The sequence below is a fragment of the Lissotriton helveticus genome, chromosome 8 (genome assembly GCF_964261635.1).
Source record: "Lissotriton helveticus chromosome 8, aLisHel1.1, whole genome shotgun sequence".
NCBI lineage: Eukaryota > Metazoa > Chordata > Amphibia > Caudata > Salamandridae > Lissotriton > Lissotriton helveticus.
The window spans coordinates 211,998,619-212,020,872 of record NC_136069.1 but is presented as its reverse complement, the minus strand read 5'-3'; the positions used below and the strand labels follow the sequence as shown (position 1 = coordinate 212,020,872).

The window sequence follows — 22,254 nt, the reverse complement described above, 5'->3', positions numbered from 1 at the left end:
TGACCCATCATTATGGTTGTGAGAGGTTCAATCTCTTCTTCCTAAACTTCATCAGTGACCATCAGCACGGCCACCTCTGCCCTGTCATAATAGGGTTTAAGGCGGTTTACATGTATTGCCCTCATGGAGTTACTGTAACTAACAGGGTCCACCAGACAGGGGACCTCCCTTTTTCTTTCTAGGCTAGGGTAGGGTCCACTATATTTATCCTGTAGCGCCCTAGGAGCCACAGACTCCAAAACCCACACCTTCTTCCCTGGTTGGAACTCTACCAGTGCAGCATTTTGGTCACACCTCAAGGTTTTTGGATGTTTTTTTCATGCACTCAGCCATCCTTGAATGTAGACCAAGCACACAGTCCACTATGTCCTGCTTAGGCTCTTTGAGAGGTTTCTCACACCCTTCCTTCACAAAACACAATGGTCCCCTTACAGGATAACCAAACAGAAGTTCAAAGGGGGGAAACCCCTACTCTCTTCTGGGTTACTTCCCTGAAGGCGAAGAGCAGGCAGAACAGTAAGACATCCCATCTCCTTCTGAGTTTTTCGGGGATTCCACCAATTATACCTTTAATGGTTTTGTTGAATCGCTCAACTGTACTATTTCTTTGTGGGTGCTGTGGGTGGTGAACATGTATGTCACCCCACATTCAGCCCAGATAGCTTTCAGGTAGCCAGACATGAAGTTACTACCTCTGGCACCACCTCCTTAGAAAAACACACTCTAGCAAAAATACTAAGGAGGGCGTTGGCAACTGCAGGAGCAGTGACAGACCTTAGGGGAATAGCTTCAGGATACCTGACGGCATGATTCACAATCACCAGGATAAATGTGATCCCTGAGGAGGCTGTTGCAGAGTCTAGGGGGCTAACCAGGTCAACCCATACCCTTTCAAAGGGAACCCCAACCACTGGAAGTGGAATTAAGGATGCCTTTGGGTGGCTACCTGCTTTGCCACTGGCTTGGCAGGTGGCACAGAAATTGCAAAACTCCTTCACTTTCTGGGACATATCTGGCCAGTAGAAATAGGTGACTAATCTACTCTAAAGTTTGTCCTGGCCAAGATCCTCAGCTAAGGGGATGTCATGAGTCAAAGTGAGTAAGAACTCTCTAAACAGCTGAGGCATTACCACTGTCCTGGTGGCACCAGGTTTCGAGTCTCTGGTTTCAGTGTACAGCCACTTCCTTTTCCTGATCAACAGCTTGTTGTCTCAGGCTTTCAAGAGTGGGGCAGGTCCTCTGTTCCTGGCATAGATCTTCCCAAGAGGGTTGCCCCTCGTCCTAGGAACTCTGCTATATAAGGCCCAAGTTCCTGGGGTTCAGTTCTCTCTTGGTCTGACAGGTCTTCTGCCTGAGGAGAGGGGATATGAGCTTGTGTCTGATGTGAAGCTGGTTTCCCAGACTCCTTTCCTTTTCTCTTGGAAGGTTGGGCCATTATTCCAGGCTCATGCTTCAGTTTTTCCCCCTGGGCTTTGCTCTGTGCTAGTTTTTACACACCCATTCAAGTATACCCAGCAAAGGTGCCTTGGTCTTTCTCTCGACCTCAGCCCATGGCAAAGACTCCAGATAATTTCAAAGCAGATAGGGTACAGAAATTGCAGAGGATACCACCACCTTCTTTTGTTTGGCAAGTAACCCCTTCACCATTCTAAGGACACCATTGCCAAAGGATAGACCTTAGTTTGGTTGTCAGCATTGATGACTGGAAAACTTTCACTAGTCAGATACTGTTCTGGGGATATCCGTTTTTGCACCTGTATCCCTTAGTGCTCCAACTCTGATCCCATTTATGTGGCTGCAGTATTTTTCCAGGTTACTGGGCCAGACAGCCAGGGCCGCTACATCCACGCCACCCTCTGAGACTAAAGTTTCTTCAGTGAGTGCTCTGATATGGTCAGAGCTCACCAGGGATCCCATCTGTAGACTTACCACTGCAGGTACTGCAGGTCCACAACAAAGATTCTTTTTGGTACAGCTAGGGTTTCTAGTACAGTGCCCATTGACCTTCAAATTAAAGCATAAAGCCTTCTTGGCATCCCAGTTATTAACCTGGTACCCATCCTAAGAGTATGTATTGGCTCGTGCCCAACCTGCCTGGACAGGTTTTTGAGGGCCTTGAGAAGACTCTTTATTCTTGCACCTGGTTTCTTTTCAACCAACCACTTAGTGTTTTTACTGAGAAGTCTACAAAATCTACCCAGGTGTGACTCTGGGTTTTTTCGAGTCTCCCTGAACCTGTTCCTGTATTTCTCAGTGGTGAGTCCAAAGCCCTCAAATAGGGCATCCTTTATGAGGTCATTATACTCAGCATCTGCCACATTCAGTTTCAGGAGCCCCAATACTTTTGGCTGAGTTTCCTCATTTTACAGGCCCTCTCAAAGGCTATAAACTACTTGGCGATATCATTATCCTCTGTATATTTTTGGACAATCCCTTTGGGGATTTTAGGGTCAAAAGCTTAACCTTTCTCCCTATTTAAAACCCAGCAATCGATCCTATGATGCTTGTTTCCAGTCCTAGGAGGACCTGGCCTGGCAGTTCAGGCTGGACCGCTCCCATTGGGAGCAGGGTCAAGACTGATTTGCATATGGCTGGGTTCAAACTGGAATGGCATGGGGAGCAAAAAAACTATGGATTTAGGCCCAGATCTCTGTCCTGGAGGGAATGTTTGACATTGTTCAACATTCTGTCCATCAATTGTGCTTTTTGCATTTGCCACCAGAGATGGGTCCTAAGGGACAGGGGCACCAGCAGAGGACAGGTTGACTACAATACACACTGGTCATTTCAGATGAATCGGGGACCGAATCTACAATTGCAGAAATCTTTTGACCGGTAAGGTCTAGAATAATTGCTCAAACTGCTTTAAATTCTGGATGAATTATTCCAGCCAGCAGAACTAAATTCCACACTAGGTTGTGAAAGCAGACTGTATTTGGATCCCTTTGGCTCTGCGAGAAGATAAGCAGAGATATTGCTCAGAGACTATGCAAGCTAACTCTTCTTGATATTCAAAGATGATGGTGCAAATCCCTAATCCAGATGTTCTTATTGGTTACCCTAGGCAGCAGGGCAACCTTGTGGTCCCAGGGCAACAATGGGGTTTCTGAGAAAGCAAATCCCTAAAGATGTTCTTGCCCAGGACTATCCAGCCACCTAGGCTTCATGTTATCTCCCTCTGATCAAGTCATTCCCTATGAAAAGCACAAGCCAGCACCTCCTCATACAGGTACGTAGGTAGAGAGAACCTTTCTTTCTCCAGTCACACAGCAAGGTGACTTGGCAAGCTTTCCTAGACCTGGGCCCAGTCTGAATGGAGAAGGATCCAAGTACAGGTTGAGTGGGCCAAGTACTTATAATCCTGGGGTGGTTTAGGTGGATTCCTAGAATAGATTAAAGGGTTTGGACTCCTTCTAGTCCCCAGAAGCATCCTAAGGCTCTTGCTGGCTGACGCTTGGAGGTTGCACCCATGCACCTAGGCTGGGAAAAAGACAATGGGATGGGTCCCCCTAAAGGTATAGGTACATAGGATTTGAAAAGGAAAGAGACTGGGTGGGTGGTAATAGAAAGGGTGCACCTAAAGGCTAGTATGTCAGTGATGGGTATAACTAGTGACAGTGATCTTTATTGATTGATTATTTAAAATCTTTACAAAGAATGAATGCACAGTATAAACATTTCAATTATGATAATACGATAAAAAGAAAATAATTTTAAAAATGAAGCATAAAACTTTTTTAAAATAGTACACATGAATTATAAAACTGTTTTAAATTTGTAAATTCATATGTTTAAAAGTATAGAAGAGAGAAATATGAACGGTATGACAGTTAATATTATAAAAGTTCACGTTTTTTCCATGCAAATGCTAAGAATTTTGAGAAGGCAGAGTTAATCGGTATGTCGTCTGGGCAAAGACACTGGATCAGTGCTTGTCTACAAGTCCTTGTTGATCTTTCATTGAATAACCTTTTTTTTTTTTTTTTCTTTTTTCAAAAACCTTTATTTGAGCAAGCATAGGAAAATACAAGAATGGGCCTACAACCTCACGGGCTGGCCGCTAATAATAAGGCACAATGAAAGAGGCAGAAATGCACTCCCGAGGTCAGGCACAAATCAAGTACCGAGCATTACTCCAAACATAGTACAGAGCATATTAATTTTCCTGTTTTATACATAAAAACAACGAACACTAAAAAGGCGAATGCATAGTAATCAAGGTCAGCCCAAAGAACGGAGGGGATGGTCAACAATCAGGAGAACATAGCACGAGCCATGAGACTCTAACAAGGTCGGGGGGGGGGAGCAGCGGGGAGAACCGGAAATTCACAGAACAGTATGAAAAGGTTCCGGGAACGCTCGCCTAGGGAGATAGGGTAACATCAGTAACGCCAACAACGGGAGGGGTACAGATATCCCCACGATATTCGTTCCACTGGCCCCAAATCTTCGTCCACGCCCTGGGTCTGCCCCTGGCCACATATACGGTCTTCTCACGAAACATGGACCAGTCCATGTTGTCCTCCCATTTCGAGACCTCAGGGGGTCTGGACGCGCCCCAGAGTTGCGCAATATCCCGCTTTGCAATCATGTATCCCAAGGTAGCCCATCTGGTCTGGGCCAGAGTAGTCGGTGGGTTCCCACACATTCAACAAACACCGTCGCGTCTCTGGCCGCAGGGCAACACCAGTCACAGCAGTCATCACCGCAAGCACAGCAGTCCAGTAGGCCGCCACCACTGGGCACTCCCAAAGAATATGTAAAAAAGTAGCACTCGATCCACAACCACGCTTACATAACCCATCCGGGGAAAAGCCCATTGTCACCAGACGCGGACCAGTGACATATACTCGATGAAGGATTTTAAGTTGAACCAAACGGAGACGGGCAGGGATGGCTACCTCTTTCGGAGAAGAGAGTGCCGATTGCCAATCCTCGTCGTCCAATTCCAACCCATCGCCGACCCAAACCTCTCGAAGTCGGACCAATAAGTCTGCCCGGTTATTGATCAGTTTCTTATAGATCAGGGAAATAGTGCTATCAGGCAGGTGGCCATCAAGGACACGATCTTCGAGGGGGGAAGACTCGGGCAGGGTCTCATCAGGAGTCAGGACTGAGGCGAGGGCGTGTCGGACCTGCAGATAGCGAAAAAATTCTCTACCATTCAAACCGTATTCCGCCTGAAGGGTCTGGAATGACTTCACACTACCTTTCGAACAGACATCACCCACCTTACATATCCCAATCATATCCCAGCGGTCGAAGCCCTTAGTGGACCAGAGACACCCCAAACGTTCAGAGGCATAAAGTGGCGTCGCCAGTGTCAGTCGATCCTCCCATCCCAAACTCACATTCGCGGCTCGCCACACCGTGACTGCAATCCTGGACGGGCCTACTAGATAGCGCCCGGCAGATCTAGAATAAAGCGCTCTATTAAAGTCCCCACCCGGCAGCTGGAGTCTATCCATCTCAAAGGCAGGATTACGACCCGGTGAAAACATCACGTGATTATTGGCAGATAGCTGGGAAGCCCAATAATATCTCTTGATGTCGGGGAGCGCCATGCCCCCGTCATACCAAGGGATGGTGAGTTTCTCGAGGGCAATACGTGGACGCCCGTCCCAGATCAATTGCCTTTGAAGACTCTCGATCTCTCGGAAATAGGTCTTGGGGATGTCGTCATAGGAATTCTGGAGCGCATAAAGGAACCGCGGCAAGGACATCATTTTAAACAAAGCCGCCCTGCCCAGAGGAGACAAAGGGAGCTTACGCCAACGGGCCACGTCCAGTCGCAATCTAAGCAACGGGGGGAGGAGATTATGCTCAAATCGGAGTGAGGAGTCCAACGTAATGAAGATTCCCAAATATTTGAAGCCAGACTGGACCACCTGGATAGGAAGTCTGCTCGGCAATGGGGGCAAAACACCCGAAAGAACATACACGCAGGACTTGGCCCAATTAATAACGAGGCCTGAGTTGGCACCAAATGAAGTAAGAACATCAAATAAAACCGTCAGAGATTTACGCGGGGAGGTGAGATATAAAAGAATGTCATCCGCGTAAAGTGAGACACGGTCCTCAAAGTCCGGTGACCAACGAATCCCTTTAAGCGAAGGCTCCCACCGAAGCCATGCAGCTAACGGTTCCAAGGCAAGTGCAAAAAGCAACGGAGACAAGGGGCAACCCTGACGGGTTCCCCTGCCAAGGTTGAAAGGGGCCGAAACTCTACCGTTTACCACAACTTGCGCTAAGGGTTCAGCATATAATAACTTGACCCAACCAATAAACTCAGGCCCGAAACCAAATTTCTCAAGAGCCGCCCAAAGATAAGGCCATTCCACCGTGTCAAAAGCCATCGAGGCATCCAACGATGCCAAAATGGCCGGCTCCGTCAGAAGCCCCGCCCTCGCAATCGCACCGTGGAGACGACGTAGGTTAAGAGCCGTGTTGCGATGCGGGATAAATCCGGATTGATCTGGATGGATCAAGTCACCAATGACCGTCAGGAGGCGGGTCGCCAGGAGTTTCGCCAATACCTTGGGCTCAACATTCAGCAGGGATATGGGTCTATAGGATGAACAAAGGTCCCGCGGTTTACCATCCTTGGGGATGACAACTATTGTGGCCAGACGCTGATCATATGGGAGAATACCCCGTTCCCGGGACTCCAGAAACATAGCACGAAGATAGGGCGCCACTCTGTCGGGACGTAGCTTGTACAATTCAATGGGCAACCCGTTCGGGCCCAATGCTTTGCCCGAACGGAGTGAACGGATGGCAGTAGCTATCTCATCAATTGTAAAGGGGGAATCCAGCGCTACCCGATCCAAATCGGAAACACTGGGCAGAGCTATATCACGCAACAGAAGGCGAGAGTCAGCCACATCCCTCACAGACACAGGGGTATAAACCACACGAAAATACTCAGCAAAACAGTCAACTATTCCAATCGGGTCCGTCACACTCGCACCACTCGATGACTGAATCACGGGCACCACACGATTAGCTCTCTCCTTCTTATCCAACCACGCCAGTAACTTACCCGCTTTGTCCCCCACATCATACAAACGACCCTGTTGCTCCCGAAACATCAGTTTAGCAGCATCCGTGACCATGGACTTATAGGCAAATTGTTTCAGACCCAGGGCGTGGAGTTTCGCAGACGTGACACCCGATTCCAAAGCAGCCTCCAGAGCAGAAATCTCTCCCTCAAGGTCCACCACCTCCCGATTCCTCGCCTTCTTAGCTTCAACAATAAGGGAGAGGGCCTGCCCGCGAATCACCGTCTTAAAGGCCTGCCACAGGGACACCGCGGAGGAAACCGACCCCTCGTTATCCAGAAAATATGCGTCTAAAGACTTAAGCAAAAGGCTGCGGGTCTCGGGGGAGGTAAGGTACCACGGGTTGATAGGAGCCACCCGGCCCACCGCCTCCACTCCAATCTCAAAACGGAGCCAGAGCGGAGAGTGGTCAGAAATGCCCCTGGGTAGGTGTACAATCTCACGCACCGCTGGCGACTGAGCCGCAGGCATCAGGAAATAGTCCAGTCTAGACAGACTCCCATGGGCCCCAGAGTGGAAGGTGTATTGAAGCTGAGTAGGATGCATAAGCCTCCAGCAATCCACCAAGCCAAATGTATCCAAAAACCCACCCAACCACTGTTGGGCCGCAGGAGTATCTCTAGGGGGGTGGCGATCGTGTAGACCGGAGAACACAGAGTTAAAATCACCAGCCATAAATAGAGTACTATCAGGGAGGTCCAACAACACACGGCCCAAATCGGAAAAGGTTGAAGTCTGCAGGCCGGGGGGCACGTAAACCGTAAATAAGGAGAGGGCACGACCCTCATAGCGACCCACAAGGACAGCATATCGCCCCCGATCATCCAGAATCACATCATCAATAGCCAGGGGGAGGGAAGCCCGAACAAGGATACCCACACCCCTAGAACCCGAGGTAAACCCCGAATGTGCTACGAGGCGATAGCCCCACCTCTTCATCGCGTGACAAATATTGCCCACCAAATGAGTCTCCTGCAGGAAAACAATATCTGGAGATAAACGTCGTATACATTTCAACACCACACTCCGTTTGATACGATCCCCCAGACCGTTAACGTTCCACGAAACAAATCTCAACCCGCTACCCCCCATCCCACCAACGCCAAAACCCCCCACCAATGAGCATGACACAAGAAACATCATCAAATACAGGATAGAGTCGCCTTGAGAACAGAACACACAAACAACAAACTTCCCCACCGCCCACCCCCCAACAAACAAAAGAACACCCCCCACCCTGCACCCCTGCAAAAAGCTAAAAAGCCACCCCAACCTGCAGTGTGCCTGTCGCCCAAGAACCCCCATTCTACACAAAGACCCCGGAGGAGGAAAGGCTCCGTCCCACCCGCCACCCCGATCAAGACCGAGAACGAGAAAAGACACACAACAAATCACATAAACAGTAGAGGAACGTAGGCATACAATCCTGGAAAGAGTTATCCAAAACAAGGCCCCAGGCGAAGACAAAAAGATCAGCTCTCTACACCACCTTCAGCACCGCCCGGGTGGGCATCGGACTCAGTCTCAGGAGGTCGGTCAGGCAGAGAGTCCAGCCAGTCATTCACAGCATCCGGCCGATCAAAGAAAAAAGTTCGGTCATTGTACTCAACCCGCAGCCTGGTCGGAAAAAGCATAGCGTAGCGCATCCCCATGTCCCTAAGACGCTTCTTGGCACCACGAAATCCCAGTCGCTGCTTCTGGACCTGTTGGGAAAAGTCCGGATAAAAGTTCACCGTGGCATTCTCAAAGGCCACCGGGCCCTTCACACGTGATGCTTGCAGGATAGCGTCCCGATCCCTATAGTGGAAAAGTTTTGCAACAATAGGTCTCGGCGGGGCACCTGGCTTACCCTGGCCCCCCGGAACACGATGTGCACGCTCCACTGTGAAAAATTTACTCAGTCCAGATGGAGAGAGGTGGTTTTGGATCAGGTCCTCAACTAGGAGATCAACCGAGTGGGGTTCCGGATTCTCCGGAACACCAACCACGCGAACATTACAGCGACGTGCCCTGTTCTCAAAGTCTTCCAAGCGCCGGGTCATGAAATCGTTCACCCTACGGAGATTGCCAATCTCCGTCTGTATCTCAGAGACATCTGCCGTGAGGCTGGATGATTTGAGATCCAATGATTTCACCTTTTCATTGGTTTTCGATAGATCGGCTCGAATTAAGTTCACATCAATGGCCACGGTGTCGATTTTGTGGGCCAAGGTTTCATATTGTTGGCCTATCGACTCCCTCATGCCAGAAATGGCGCCCATGATGTCCTGCAAGGAAGGCTCCGTTGACGCATCCACGATGTGGTCAGACGCGCTGGGACCGGGCAGGGCAGCTCCGGGGGACCCCTTCGAGTGGGTATAACGGTCCATGACGTTAGATTGGACCGGTCCCCCGCGCAGAGGTGTCTTCGTCTTCCGTGTCTCCCGGTCCCCTCTGCCCGCCATTTTGGAGATGCGTCACAAGGAGATTCACCAGGGTCAACGGACCGGGCACCAGAAAGTGAGGCCTCGGGACCAAAGGGCCGCAACAAGGGTACAACTAGGATAGGGACAGCCGGACAGGAGAATAGTCCAGCCAAAGGCCCGACTGCCGACTCGTGCCCTGGACCCAGTCCTGGCCAGACTCTCTCGCCGATGTCTCAGTCTGAGGCAGAATCGAAACCGAAACTTAAGAGGGGGACCCACAAGTCCAATCCCCCTGCCGTTGTTGTTCAACTCCAAGACGGCCACTGAGCCTCACCCAGTCCCGGGCGCACCTCAAGGGCGGAGCCCAAAAGTTCGAATCACCGTAACTCCGGCACCCGGTGTCGAAATAAAATTCTGAAAGGTCCAGGTAGATCAGCCCAACGTCCTCTATACTAATCCTCGTAAAAAAATCAGGATTTGTTCAGGATATTATGCCGGGAGTGCCGGGGGTCCGGGGAGCGCTGTGCTCACGCGGCCATCTCGGATGCCCGCCAAGCTCCTCCTCTGAATAACCTTCTTAATAGTGTTAGTCTTTCGTTTTTTAATTCCAGACAGAGGCACAGTAGGTGTATAATGTTTTCTTCTCCTGTGTTACACAACCGACATGATATGTTATTTTTGAGTTTTTTCCATGGTAGTGCATGAGATTCTCCGGGTAGTATTCCAAAACGTGCTTTCATGAATATATTTTTATATTTCCAAGTCCAAGCTGCATTCAAGTATTCTTGCGGACTCTTTTTTTTATAACCATTTATTATGGACCAAGCGTGCTTCCTTTTAACCAGGGACTCTTTGTCATTTATCAATGATAAAAGATCAGTTGTTTTATTCACAATTTTTTATAAAGATTCCTGAGGAATAGTAGTCGTCCAAATCCCCTTAAGCCCAAATTCATCCAAAGCCTTTGAGATATTTCCAAACAGATGATTTGATATTGCCCTCTATTTCTTTCCATAAAAGCTGTGAAATTAGATTCTCCTTGTCATTTTGTACTCTGTTCCATACTTTACATTACCCATTCGAGCATATAGTTGGTTATTCAAGCCGAATTCCAGTCTAATTTGGGATTGTGAAGCATTTTTAGGTAGACAAAAAAGGCATCGGAAAGTTTTTGAGATTTTTTTGTTTATTGTTAGTGCATCTTTTCCGTTTAACGCCTCACTACCGTAGGTTAGGGAAGGTAGTAATTTTGCAGATATAACTTTAAGTAGAGGTTGGTAGGATAAATTACTGGTAGATTTTTTTTGAATCCCAAATGCACCCGTTAGGGAGTTCACTTTCCTTGCGATATCCAAGGGTAACTAGCTCAACACAATGGGACTGCCATTTTATTTTAAACACACAATGACACGCACAGTCATAATTGACCCCATCCATCACCAGTCCATCCATAAACCACACATCCCAGATCCAAGTCTCAGACTGGACAAACTTTAACTGGGGAGAGCTGTTCTTCCACAAGGGTACAGCTAAAATGGCTTTCACTGTTAAACTAAAATCCTGCTGCCAAAAAAGTCACCTCATGTCTGAATTAAGTAGGAAATAGTCACTGTTAATTCAATGGGTGCACACGCTGGCCGTCCCCCATGACATCAGAAAATAGCTTTGAAACCAAAAATAAATATATATTTCTAAAAAAAAACTAGATATGCAGCACCTCCAGTGGGCTTGCACAGCTGTCAAGATCACTGGAGGGTAAACAGCTGTCTACCAAAAATCTGAAAAGGCAGATAGGGCAAGATGGCTTCCCAAAGCCATGCAAAGAACTTTCATTACAAAACCTGCTCATCGTTGGAAAAAAAAAAAACAGGTTAGCTTCTGCAGTAATGTCGTGCATTATGAGATGAGGTAAACCGGCCATGTCCAACACACTCCTCCTTTCTGGAAACATTTACAAAATGTAAGCTTTCAAGTTTCAAACAATATAGGATTGATTGGGGCAATCTGAGTGCATAGCACTAAAATATACAATATTAAGTCCTTCATAGTCGCTACAAAAAATAATGTAACTATTACCAATCACCAGATCTGGTCTGTGTTTGTAACACAGCGGTCACGCCCGACATTATTCTGGGGAGTTTAACTGTAAAACATCTTACCAATGGTCTGGTCCCCACATCCAAAGGGTGCTGGAGAGGAGTACTGCAAGGAAGTCTTGTCAATAATCTTCCTCACAAGGCTAAAACCATTACTGTGAACGCCGGAAGATGAGATTCCAATGACTACATCCCCATCCACGATCCTGTCCAGTTGTGGTAGCATCTGCCCACGTTCCACTGCACCAACCGCAAAGCCAGCAAGGTCATACTCCCCTTGTGCGTACATGCCAGGCATTTCAGCAGTCTCTCCTCCTGTGTGGCGACAGGGAAAAAAAGATTTACAGTAACACTCATAAATATAAATGTACATGATTTACCAAATATACATCTAAAGCATCTTTATTTTAGACACTTTATACCAATTCCAAACACTGTGAAGCACAATAACAGTGAAAATATGGGTGCATCACATGTTTCAAGTGTTTAGTATTAGTAGTTGCACTATTATAATTTAACTGAAAGATGAACAGATACCAAGAAGCCAAGATCAATATCAATTTCAATTAACATTGTCAACTCAAACTAGACACCTTTTAACAGGAAACTACGAGAGGCGCAAGCACATACATAAAAGACACCAATGATTTCCCCCTAAATTTCAAGAAATTTCATTGGATGTAGACAAAAGTAAGGATTTGTACTATGGATGTAACATTGTATATGAACATTTCCCAGAAAGAAGGCCTAGAACTGATGGTGTATTTTTCACTCAGAATGAGAGAAGTAGAAGCAAACAAGGTATTGATCTTATGAATGGCGGAGCTCGCTAAATCCCCAGCCTGCCAGTAACATTCCTGACATGGGATATTTCATGATATCACGTAATATTATGAAAAGGTATTGCCAATTGTGGAAACAAGCGTACGGTTTTAGGGAAAGATATCTGTTACTGGGGGCATTTCTATGGTCCTTTGGGGCTGTTGGACTCTGGAATGATCACTAACTCAAGCCCAAATTTTCTGTAAGTTTTGCATTTGGTTGTGTTTTGTATCCATTAAAAGTGAGTCATAGTGGATAGTGTCTGGCAAGGCTAGGATAGTCTAATGTTTATCTATGAGGAGCATTGAGTGCATGGATGTGCCCATCGAAGGACGTGGAGAAGAATCAGTGACAGTCAGAAGCAAGATAGCTGAAGCAGCAATAGTAGGCAGCAGAGAGGAAATGCTACCGGAGTTGTTGTGCTCTACTGATGACTGTAGGAAGCCGACTCTTTACAGAGCATACATCTTTTTGTATACTATATAAAGAGTCCAGGTATCCTTTAAGAGTGGACAGGGGCCTGCTCTAATAATCCCAAGGTGCTCTATCTAGGGTAGAGTGGTTGAGTAGCCTTATGCTCATCGGAGACTAGTGTCAGACATTTGTGCACACACCGAGTCAATTCATGATGCAAACACTCAAAAAGGAGCTCCACACCAATTAAGAAAAATAACAGGCATTGTTATATATACTTTGAACCCAAGAACTTCGTAATCAGGTTAAGAACTTTTCCATAATGGACTTTTTAGAGTTTTAGCAGTGTTTTTATGTTTTAATGCTTTCCTATGGGGAAAATAACATTTACTGCATACATATACTTGCAAAGTGTTTCCGCTGGACCCCTTTTGGTTGTGAGGTGGTAGAGAGGCAATGACCAAAGTTCCACCAGCAGATCGGTTGTATCTGTCCTAGTGAGTACGGGTGCAGAGGTGCTGGACGAGTTGGTAGGCTTGCATGCTATGCAGTAGAAGGGAAGGGGGGGCACCTGGAAATAGGCTACGAGTGGGGAACTTGGGGAAAAGTCCGGGAGCTCCTAACGGGGGGTTGGATCGTGAGAGTCCTGGAAGCAAGGGGCACCAGTTGGGGTCTCTGGGCCTGATCTGGGCAGCTTGGGTGCAGAGTGTTTGTAGTCGGCTGGCTCTCATGCATCAAGGCGCCCACGGATGTCAGTAAGGACCAGCAAGGGGGACAAAACAGGACAGCTGGGCCACTCAGTGCTGGCCTGTGTAGTGCTGCACTCCCTTATCGGCTGATCATCAGTGATGTAATTGGAGTCCGGACTGGACTTTCAACAAGCTTTGGTCTGCATGGGTCCAGTACCCCGGGTATTGGTGCAGGAGGGCTCGTGAAGGTCCTGGCGTCTTCAGGCTTGGCAGGAAGACGGATCTGACCTCCTTGAGTGCGCGGACCTTCTCCTGGGTGCCACTGCTTGGTGGACCTAGAGGACAGCAGCTTCTTTAAACCGGACGTCGCGGTCGGTGCCAGCAGGAAAGTAGTATCTCCTTTACTCCAACAGAGATATTAGCTGCTGGACAAAGTGCTGGAAACCCTGAGGGCCTTGTGGAGGATGCTCAGCATCAGGACAAGTCAGGTCTTTGCAGATGTCGAGTCTCTGTGCGGCAGGCAGGATGTGGTACCAAAAGTTCACAGCAGTATTCATTTCTTGCATCTGGGGGATGCTGGGGTAGCATATCAATGGCGACATGGCTCTGAAACCTTCGGCCTTGGTATGCGGATTGCTAGCCATCCTGTTTGGAGGAGGAGTAAACACCTCCTGCCAGAGGGGGTCAGAAACACGTGTGTGGTGGCAGCAGGATTAGACCAGTCAGCCAGCCAGCACCCTCGTGGACTAGTAGGTTTCAAGGGGTATCTCTAAGGTACCCTATGGGTGCATACATGAATACATCCATCACTGGAATAAGTGTGTTTTTTTTTAAATAAGAGATGTTTGATACTAAACATCCTTAATTTCAGTGAAGCCATTATGTAGCTAGGGAACTCGTAATCACCGGTGCCCAGTATATATACTCAAGACACCTTCCCTGTTCACTGGTAATGCATAAGAATCGACTTGGGCGTTACAGGGGCATGTCTGCTCATGCAGATATGTCCTCACATGTAATATAATGCACCCTGCTGTAGGGGTGACTTACATATATTGCATGCAGTGTCTGTGGGCATGGCATGCAGGAGACTTGCCATGTTGTGTCTTCAATTTTGTCTGCACTATGTCACGCAGCCTACAATGGCGGTCTGCACGAGTGTGGTGAGGGGTCCCTTAGGGTGGCACAATACATGATGCAGCCCTTAAGGACCATCTTTAGTACACAGGCCCTAGGTACCAGGGGTGTCATTTACTAGGGACTTACAGGGGTGCTAAAGGTATTGCCAATGGGGGGGGGGAACAAATGTACAGTTTTAGGGCAAGAGATCTGGCACTGGGGACCTGGATAGAAGGAACCCAGTGCACTTCTGTTAAAATTGCATAAATTACCAGGCAAAAAGTGTGGGCAACCATGTCAAAAAGGGGCACATTCTTACAATGACCCTCATCATTGAGATGCACAATGGAAGAAGATGTGAGAGAATGAACCCACGAATGAGTCTGACCCCACGTTTGGTATAGGTGGCTTCAAAAAATTGGCTTTTTAGAGAGCACTGGAACTGAAGGGGTACCATAAACAGCCATAAACAGCTGTGGAACTATGGTTGTTAATCACTTCAAAAGAAAGCCCAATATAATACCATAACATCATCTTAGACCAAGTTCTTTGTTAGATCACATGGACTCTGTAAACGATGCCTGGATGTTAGGTGAAATCAACAACATAGGTCATCACTTGTAGGGAATTATGCAACAATTATATACATTTCTTTCCAACACAGTCTGTCCACTGAGAACATATCATCGACAGAAGGGGCTTCTGTAATAAGACTGTGCCTTTCCATATTATTTCTGTTTATTAGAGGTCCGTTACACTAAGGTTGACAAATGCAAAAGAGGCCTGTAAACATGTGCATCCAATTCAAGATCAATTTAGCTGAAAAAAAGCACATGCAACTTGTTGTAGTAGGTACGCAGCACTGTTCTTCCTTTGTTAATTGGTTGTGCTTTACTTGTGCAGTTGATTACTTAAGGTTTAAATCTGGTCTCGGTATATATGGCTGTTTTGTTACAGCAGCGGTTATGCATGTGCTATGGTATGAACAGTGGATGTAAAACTGAAAAAGACAATATACAAATGTTTTCCAAAAAAAGATCATGTAAAGCATTTGTGTATGGAACATTCCTGTTCCACTCCAGACAGATAAAATTGGTGAAAGTCTGCTTTCATCTCCTTTGAACCACGGTATGGGAACTCCATCAATCCCGGGCCCTGAAACAACGGGTAATCATCTTACTAATGCAAAAGTGCCTAGAAGGCCAAAACTTGTGGACACAAAAAATCCCTAAAATATCCTAAGGAAAGGGTTGCAAGAGTGGTTCGCACTAAGTGTCCTAGAAACTTGACCAATATGCCAGCCGCAGAAAAGGGACTTCACCACAGAAACTGGCTTGCATGGCAGAACGAAAGGATAGAACACAGGAGGGGCAGCACATATTCCCAGGATTTCACACTGCTCTGAACTTAGCGAATGCTGAACTTGTGTCTCAAATTGTGAGCAAAGCTGGTTGGGAAAAGGCCTGGCCATAGAAGTTTTATTTGTAAGCATGCTCGGCTAAACATCGAACCCAGTACCACAGCATTTTCAGATCTGTTTCAAATATTTACACTAGTAAGCTCACTAAACACATCAGTGCATCTGGTATTTATTTCTTAACATGTTAAAGGTTACAGTAAAAAGATCTTCTTTAAATCCATAATAAACGTACCAAGAAGAGCACATCCAGCTGCCTTACATGCACTGGCAATACCAGCTACAACGGCTTCAGCGACTCCAACATTGAGTTGTCCACAAGCAAAGTAATCCAAGAAGAAGAGTGGTTCTGCTCCCTGAGCCAGGATGTCATTGACACACATTGCCACTAGGTCCTGGCCAATGGTACAGTGTTTATCACAAGTTTGTGCAATCTAGAAATTGAAAAGGAGATGATGGTTAATAACTGTGAAATAAACTCAAGCTTAGGCAAATTCTACTGAGAAATTCTATGAAATCATATGCATGACAGCTCCAGAACAATACTATAATGGGAGACTAAATTGTGGACTCTGGAACCTCCTCGACACCACAGCCCCAGACATTGCTTTCCTCACGGAAACCTGGATGAATGCCTCCTCAGCACCCGACATCGCCATCGCCATCCCGGACGGATACAAGATCATCCGGAGGGACCGCGTCAACCAGACTGGAGCAGGCATCGCCATCGTCCACAAGAACACCATCCGCATCACGACCAACTCCGACGACACCCTCACAGCCGCTGAACACCTGCACTTCCAGATTCACACCGACCCCAAGACCACCCTCAGAGGCACCCTCATCTACAGACCCCCGGGACCACGCACACAATTCAGCGAAGACATCGCCGACTTCATCAGCCCGCACGCCCTCCCCTCCGCGGACTACATCCTCCTCTGGGACCTCAATTTCCACCTGGAGAACAACAACGACCGCGACACCACCACCCTGCTGGACAACCTCGCCAACCTCGGACTCAAGCAACTGGTGACCACCCCCACCCACTACGCCGGCCACACGCTCGACCCCGTCTTCTCCTCCAGCAAGGACATCGCCTTCAGCCACTCCGCCGAACTCCACTGTACAGACCACAGCTGCGTCCACTTCAGCTTCCGAAGGACCACGCTCCACCACCACCAGCAACAAGTCCCCCGCAGAAGCAGGAACAAGATCACAGCCGACCAGCTCGCCACATCCCTGAGCCAGAACCCTCCCGCCAGCTCAGCGAACCCCAACCAAGCCGCCAACAAGCTCACGAGGTGGATCAGCTACTGCGCAGACGACCTCGCTCCACTGAAACCCCCCCCTGCCAGACCCAGCACCAAGAAAGCCTCCTGGTTCACCGACGAACTCGGGAGCTCCAAGAAGAACTGCCGAACCCTCGAGAAAGCCTGGCACAGAGACCCAACTACAGACAACATGACCACCCTCAAGCTCGCCACTCAAAAACACCACCAACTGATCCACGCCACCAAGAAAACCGCATTCAAGGAACGACTGGACAACAACGCCCACAACAGCAAGGAACTCTTCAACATCGTCAAAGAGCTCTCGAACCCTAGCGCCGGAAACAACGACATCACTCCCTCAAGACCTCTGCAACTCGCTCGCCTCGTTCTTCCACAGCAAGATCGCAGACATACAGTTTCAGCGCACAGCCGACGCACCCTACGACCACACCAACGCCCCCCACCACCACCCTCCGCGCCTGGACCCCAATCAACACCGAAGACACCATCAGCACAATGAACTCCATCCACTCCGGATCACCAACCGACCCCTGCCCTCACCACGTCTTCAACAAGGCAGACTCCGTCATCGCACCCCATCTACGGGACATCATCAACGCCTCCTTCGACACCGCCACCTTCCCAGAGAGCTGGAAGCACGCCGAACTCAGCGCCCTACTGAAGAAACCATCAGCAGACCCCACCGACCTCAAAAACTACCGCCCCATCTCGCTCCTTCCGTTTCCTGCCAAAGTCATAGAGAAGACCGTCAACAGACAGCTGGCCGCCTTCCTCGAGACGAATGTATCCCTCGACCACTCGCAGTCCGGCTTCCGGGCTAACCATAGCACCGAGACCGCCTCATCGCAGCCACCGACGACATCCGAACCCTGCTCGACAATGGGGAAACAGCGGCCCTCATCCTCCTGGACCTCTCCGCGGCGTTCGACACGGTCTGCCACCGCACCCTAGTGCAGCGCCTCAACAACATTGGAATCCAGGAGAAGGCACTGGAGTGGATCATCTCCTTCCTCGCCGGAAGAACACAGAGAGTCCGCCTCCCCCCGTTCAGATCCGAGGCCACTGAAGTCATCTGCGGCGTACCACAAGGATCATCACTCAGCCCCACGCTGTTCAACATTTACATGAGCCCCCTTGCGGCCATCGCACGCCAACACAACCTCAACATCATCTCCTACGCCGACAACACCCAGCTGATCCTCTCCCTCACCAACGATCCCACCACCGCCAGAACCAACCTACACGAAGGGATGAAAGACGTAGCCGAGTGGATGATGAACAGCCGCCTGAAACTGAACTCCGATAAGACGGAAGTCCTCATCCTGGGATCCTCGCCCTCCGCCTGGGACGACTCCTGGTGGCCCCCTGCCCTGGGCAGCGCACCCAAACCCACAGACCACGCACACAACCTGGGCTTCATCCTGGACTCCTCCCTCTCCATGACCAGACAAGTCAACGCCGTCTCCTCGTCGTGCTTCAACATCCTACGCATGCTACGTAAGATCTTCCGGTGGATCCCCACCGAAGCCAGGAAGACGGTCACCCAGGCCCCCGTCACCAGCCGACTGGACTACGGCAACTCCCTCTACGCCGGAACCACTGCAAAACTCCAGAAAAGACTCCAGCGCATTCAGAACGCCTCAGCACGCCTCACCCTGGACATCCCCCGACACAGCCACATCTCCGTACACCTGAGAAACCTGCACTGGCTCCCCGTCAGCAAGAGAATCACGTTCCGACTCCTCACCCACGCACACAAAGCTCTCCACAACCAAGGCCCAAAATACCTCAACGACCGCCTGACCTTCTACACTCCCACCCGCCAGCTTCGATCGACCAGCCACGCCCTCGCCGCCGTCCCCCGCATCCGAAGAGCAGCAACGGGAGGAAGATCCTTCTCCTACCTGGCCGCCAAGACGTGGAACTCCCTCCCCATCCACCTCTGCCTGACCCAAGACCACCTCGCCTTCAGCAAGCAACTCAAGACCTGGCTGTTCGAGCAGTAGCGGACCCCCCTACCCCAAGCGCCTTGAGACCCTCCGGGTGAGTAGCGCGCTATACAAATGCTTTGATTGATTGATTGGACGGAACACCCAGACCCAGAAAACCCCATGCAAAACTGATCAAAAATAGGAAAGTTTTAGCACTCCCTTATAAATTATTAATCCTACACACAACACTGGCCCAACTTTAGAACTGCATTACTTTCAAAATGAATCGGAGGTGTTACATACACATCCCAGAGTATGGTCTGACATTTGACTAATATTACTACAACAGCTCTGCTGTAGTTCATTAGGTCATCACGTCGCAGGTACGTGTATCGGAAGCACCTTCACACTGCAAACTCATGGATAACATTTTATTCTGTATGACCACAATCACTGGCAAAATGCAGAGGTTTTACACATTTGAACATGTTATTTTTTAACAGCTTTTTCAGTGATTGCACATTTGTGTATATATATATATATATATATATATATATATATATATATATATATATATATATATATATATATATATATATGTGTATATATATATTGCTTTGTTTCTTCTACCCACGATTTACCACAGATCAAGTCACAGCACAGCAACAGGTCAGTTCGCAGATTTTATTTACACACCATGTGCAAAATAACGTGCATCAATTTACGGACGGTCTACGCGTTTCGGCTCCTCGCCTTCAACTGGACCATAGAGTCCCCAAGCCTAGATCTCAATTTAAAACAGTGCTAAGTGTAAGTACCCTCTTCCCTTTCCTTGGTCATCTAGACCAACAACCCTGCATAGTTGTTTCCAGCCGGCACATTCAGATGGCCATTTTGCATTTCCATATTTTCGTAAAGTACTCATTTTAAGTCAAAACCTTCCAAACCACATTGTAATATATACATATTCACATTTTTACAGTTGTAATCCCCTTATTTCTGTACAGTTCTGATTTTGTAATAGCATGATATTTCTCTTTTTCCGGTGAAGTACTCTATTATTTTCACGATTATGGGCTTATTCATTTTCAACATACTTTCTCGGCCAAGTCAAAGTTGCACTGATATATATACAAAATTTTACATATTTATAATCGCTATCGCAGTCATTATTTCACAAATATGTACATATTCAGTTGATCCTAGATTTTATGGCAATTCTATATTTGGGCAAGGGGGTTGACTATTAACAATAACTGTAAAGTACACTTTATCAACTAAGTCTACATCCCAATCATCCCTTTGTTCTATGTTTATCCTTGTATGCCCATTCTAACTCATGTTCATCCTGTACAAAGAGGTGGGGGAACTTTAAATGCTATTACGGTTTGGGTTCTGAATGATATGCTAAATCCAGTTTACCTCACATCTATTTACATTAATTTTCATACTCATTATGTCCACTAGGTATACTCCTCTGATACGTGCAATAAGTCTCTTATTTACATCACCTCGTCTTTTGTCTATAGGTGTACATGCAGTTCGGCATCCAGATTATGTCCAAAAGGCACCTCAGTTCCCATGCCTAATATCATTCTGGATTCAAGTCTTCTATATATATATATTTATTATCCATCGGTTGCCAGTGAGTGGTTATAGGTAGGTCAACTGTTCCTTAGGAAAGCATTTTTTGTTCAGCTAATAACTTTGCCCAGTTTGACAAATTTCCACATAACTTTCTAAAAAACATTGATGCTTTTTGATTAATTCATGCATGAAAAGTTTTGGAGTGATCCTTTAAGCAGGAGCCGAGAAAAGAAGGGGGTTCCAAAACGCAATATCCCCATTCATTTTCCATAGACCTCTTTAGGTACCAAAACTACTTAAGGAAATTACACCAAATTTAGCAGGAAGCTATATCTTGGTCCACAGTTTGTGCTTTTTGGTGATTTGGTATAAATCCGTTCAGTTTTTTTTTTTAAAATAAAAATATTTGTATATCTGGATGGTTAGGTCTGCATGAGGTTCGAGAGACTCTTACGGTTGTGCCACTTTAAAAATATCCCATTACCCAGGGCCTTTATATTTTTATTTAAAGGGAAGGGGGCATGGGCCCCCCTCCGAAAGTCATAAAGGCCTCAGGGGACCACACTGGAGATGAAACTTACAAAACAAGTGACCCCATCCCCAGAGCTTACATTTCATATAGGTGGGTGCATTGATTCCTACCCAGGGCACACATCATACACTTCGTTGGTAGGGAACCCCAGAGCCCCTGCGGCTTTAGCTATCTCCCTGCATGCAGCAAGAGCCGGCATTGCTCTCCCTATAAGGGAGCAGCTATTTATTCTCCCCTGGCCCTACAATGACTCGGAGGGGCACCACGAGAAGAATTGAAAAATGTGGCGGTACAGCCCACCATTGTTTTTCTTTGCACAACTTTGTCCTATCACCCCCTACGGGGGCAAGGTATAACTACCATGCCCCCTTATTTTTTTTTTATTTTTTTTTTTACTTCAGGCCAGGAGACTAAGTCCTAAGTCCCAGAGTTCTGTAATGGTTGCTAGCAACATTTTTCTCTGCTCCCGGCAGCCAATCAGGGTGCTTGCTCCCGCTGGAGTCTGACTCAATTGGCCCAAAGGAAAAAAGTGCCCTGGGCCAATCAGAATGCTCTATTTTGTATCTAAGAAAATAACCTGGATGAACAGATCTTGAGGCCCTGCTCACCCACATTCATGAAAGCTAATACTCTCAAAACTATTTGCGCCTTAGTGATACAACAATATTCAGATGCCACAACAAGAACATGGTTAGACAACAAATCAGTAGGTCGCCATAAATGCGGTGGTTGTATCTCCTGCAAACATGTCAGTGACAAAGCTGTCCAGTTCACCAATCATAATAAATCAAAATGGTTCAAGATCAACTTTTTCATGAATTGTAACACAAGTTTCTGTATGTGTACTGTTACCTATATATGTGCACATCAATATGTGGGCTCAACTAAG

General features: G+C 47.5%; 1 protein-coding gene across 1 annotated transcript in view; it reads right to left on the bottom strand.

Moving 5' to 3' along the window:
• Positions 1-22,254, bottom strand: part of GART (phosphoribosylglycinamide formyltransferase, phosphoribosylglycinamide synthetase, phosphoribosylaminoimidazole synthetase) — a 257,909-nt gene that overhangs the window by 86,915 nt on the left and 148,740 nt on the right. The window contains exons 14-15 of the mRNA XM_078656950.1: positions 16,259-16,457; positions 11,626-11,877 (exon numbers count right to left, since the gene is read on the bottom strand). Coding sequence (XP_078513076.1) covers positions 11,626-11,877; positions 16,259-16,457 — 451 coding nt within the window. The remainder of the gene's footprint in view (positions 1-11,625; positions 11,878-16,258; positions 16,458-22,254) is intronic.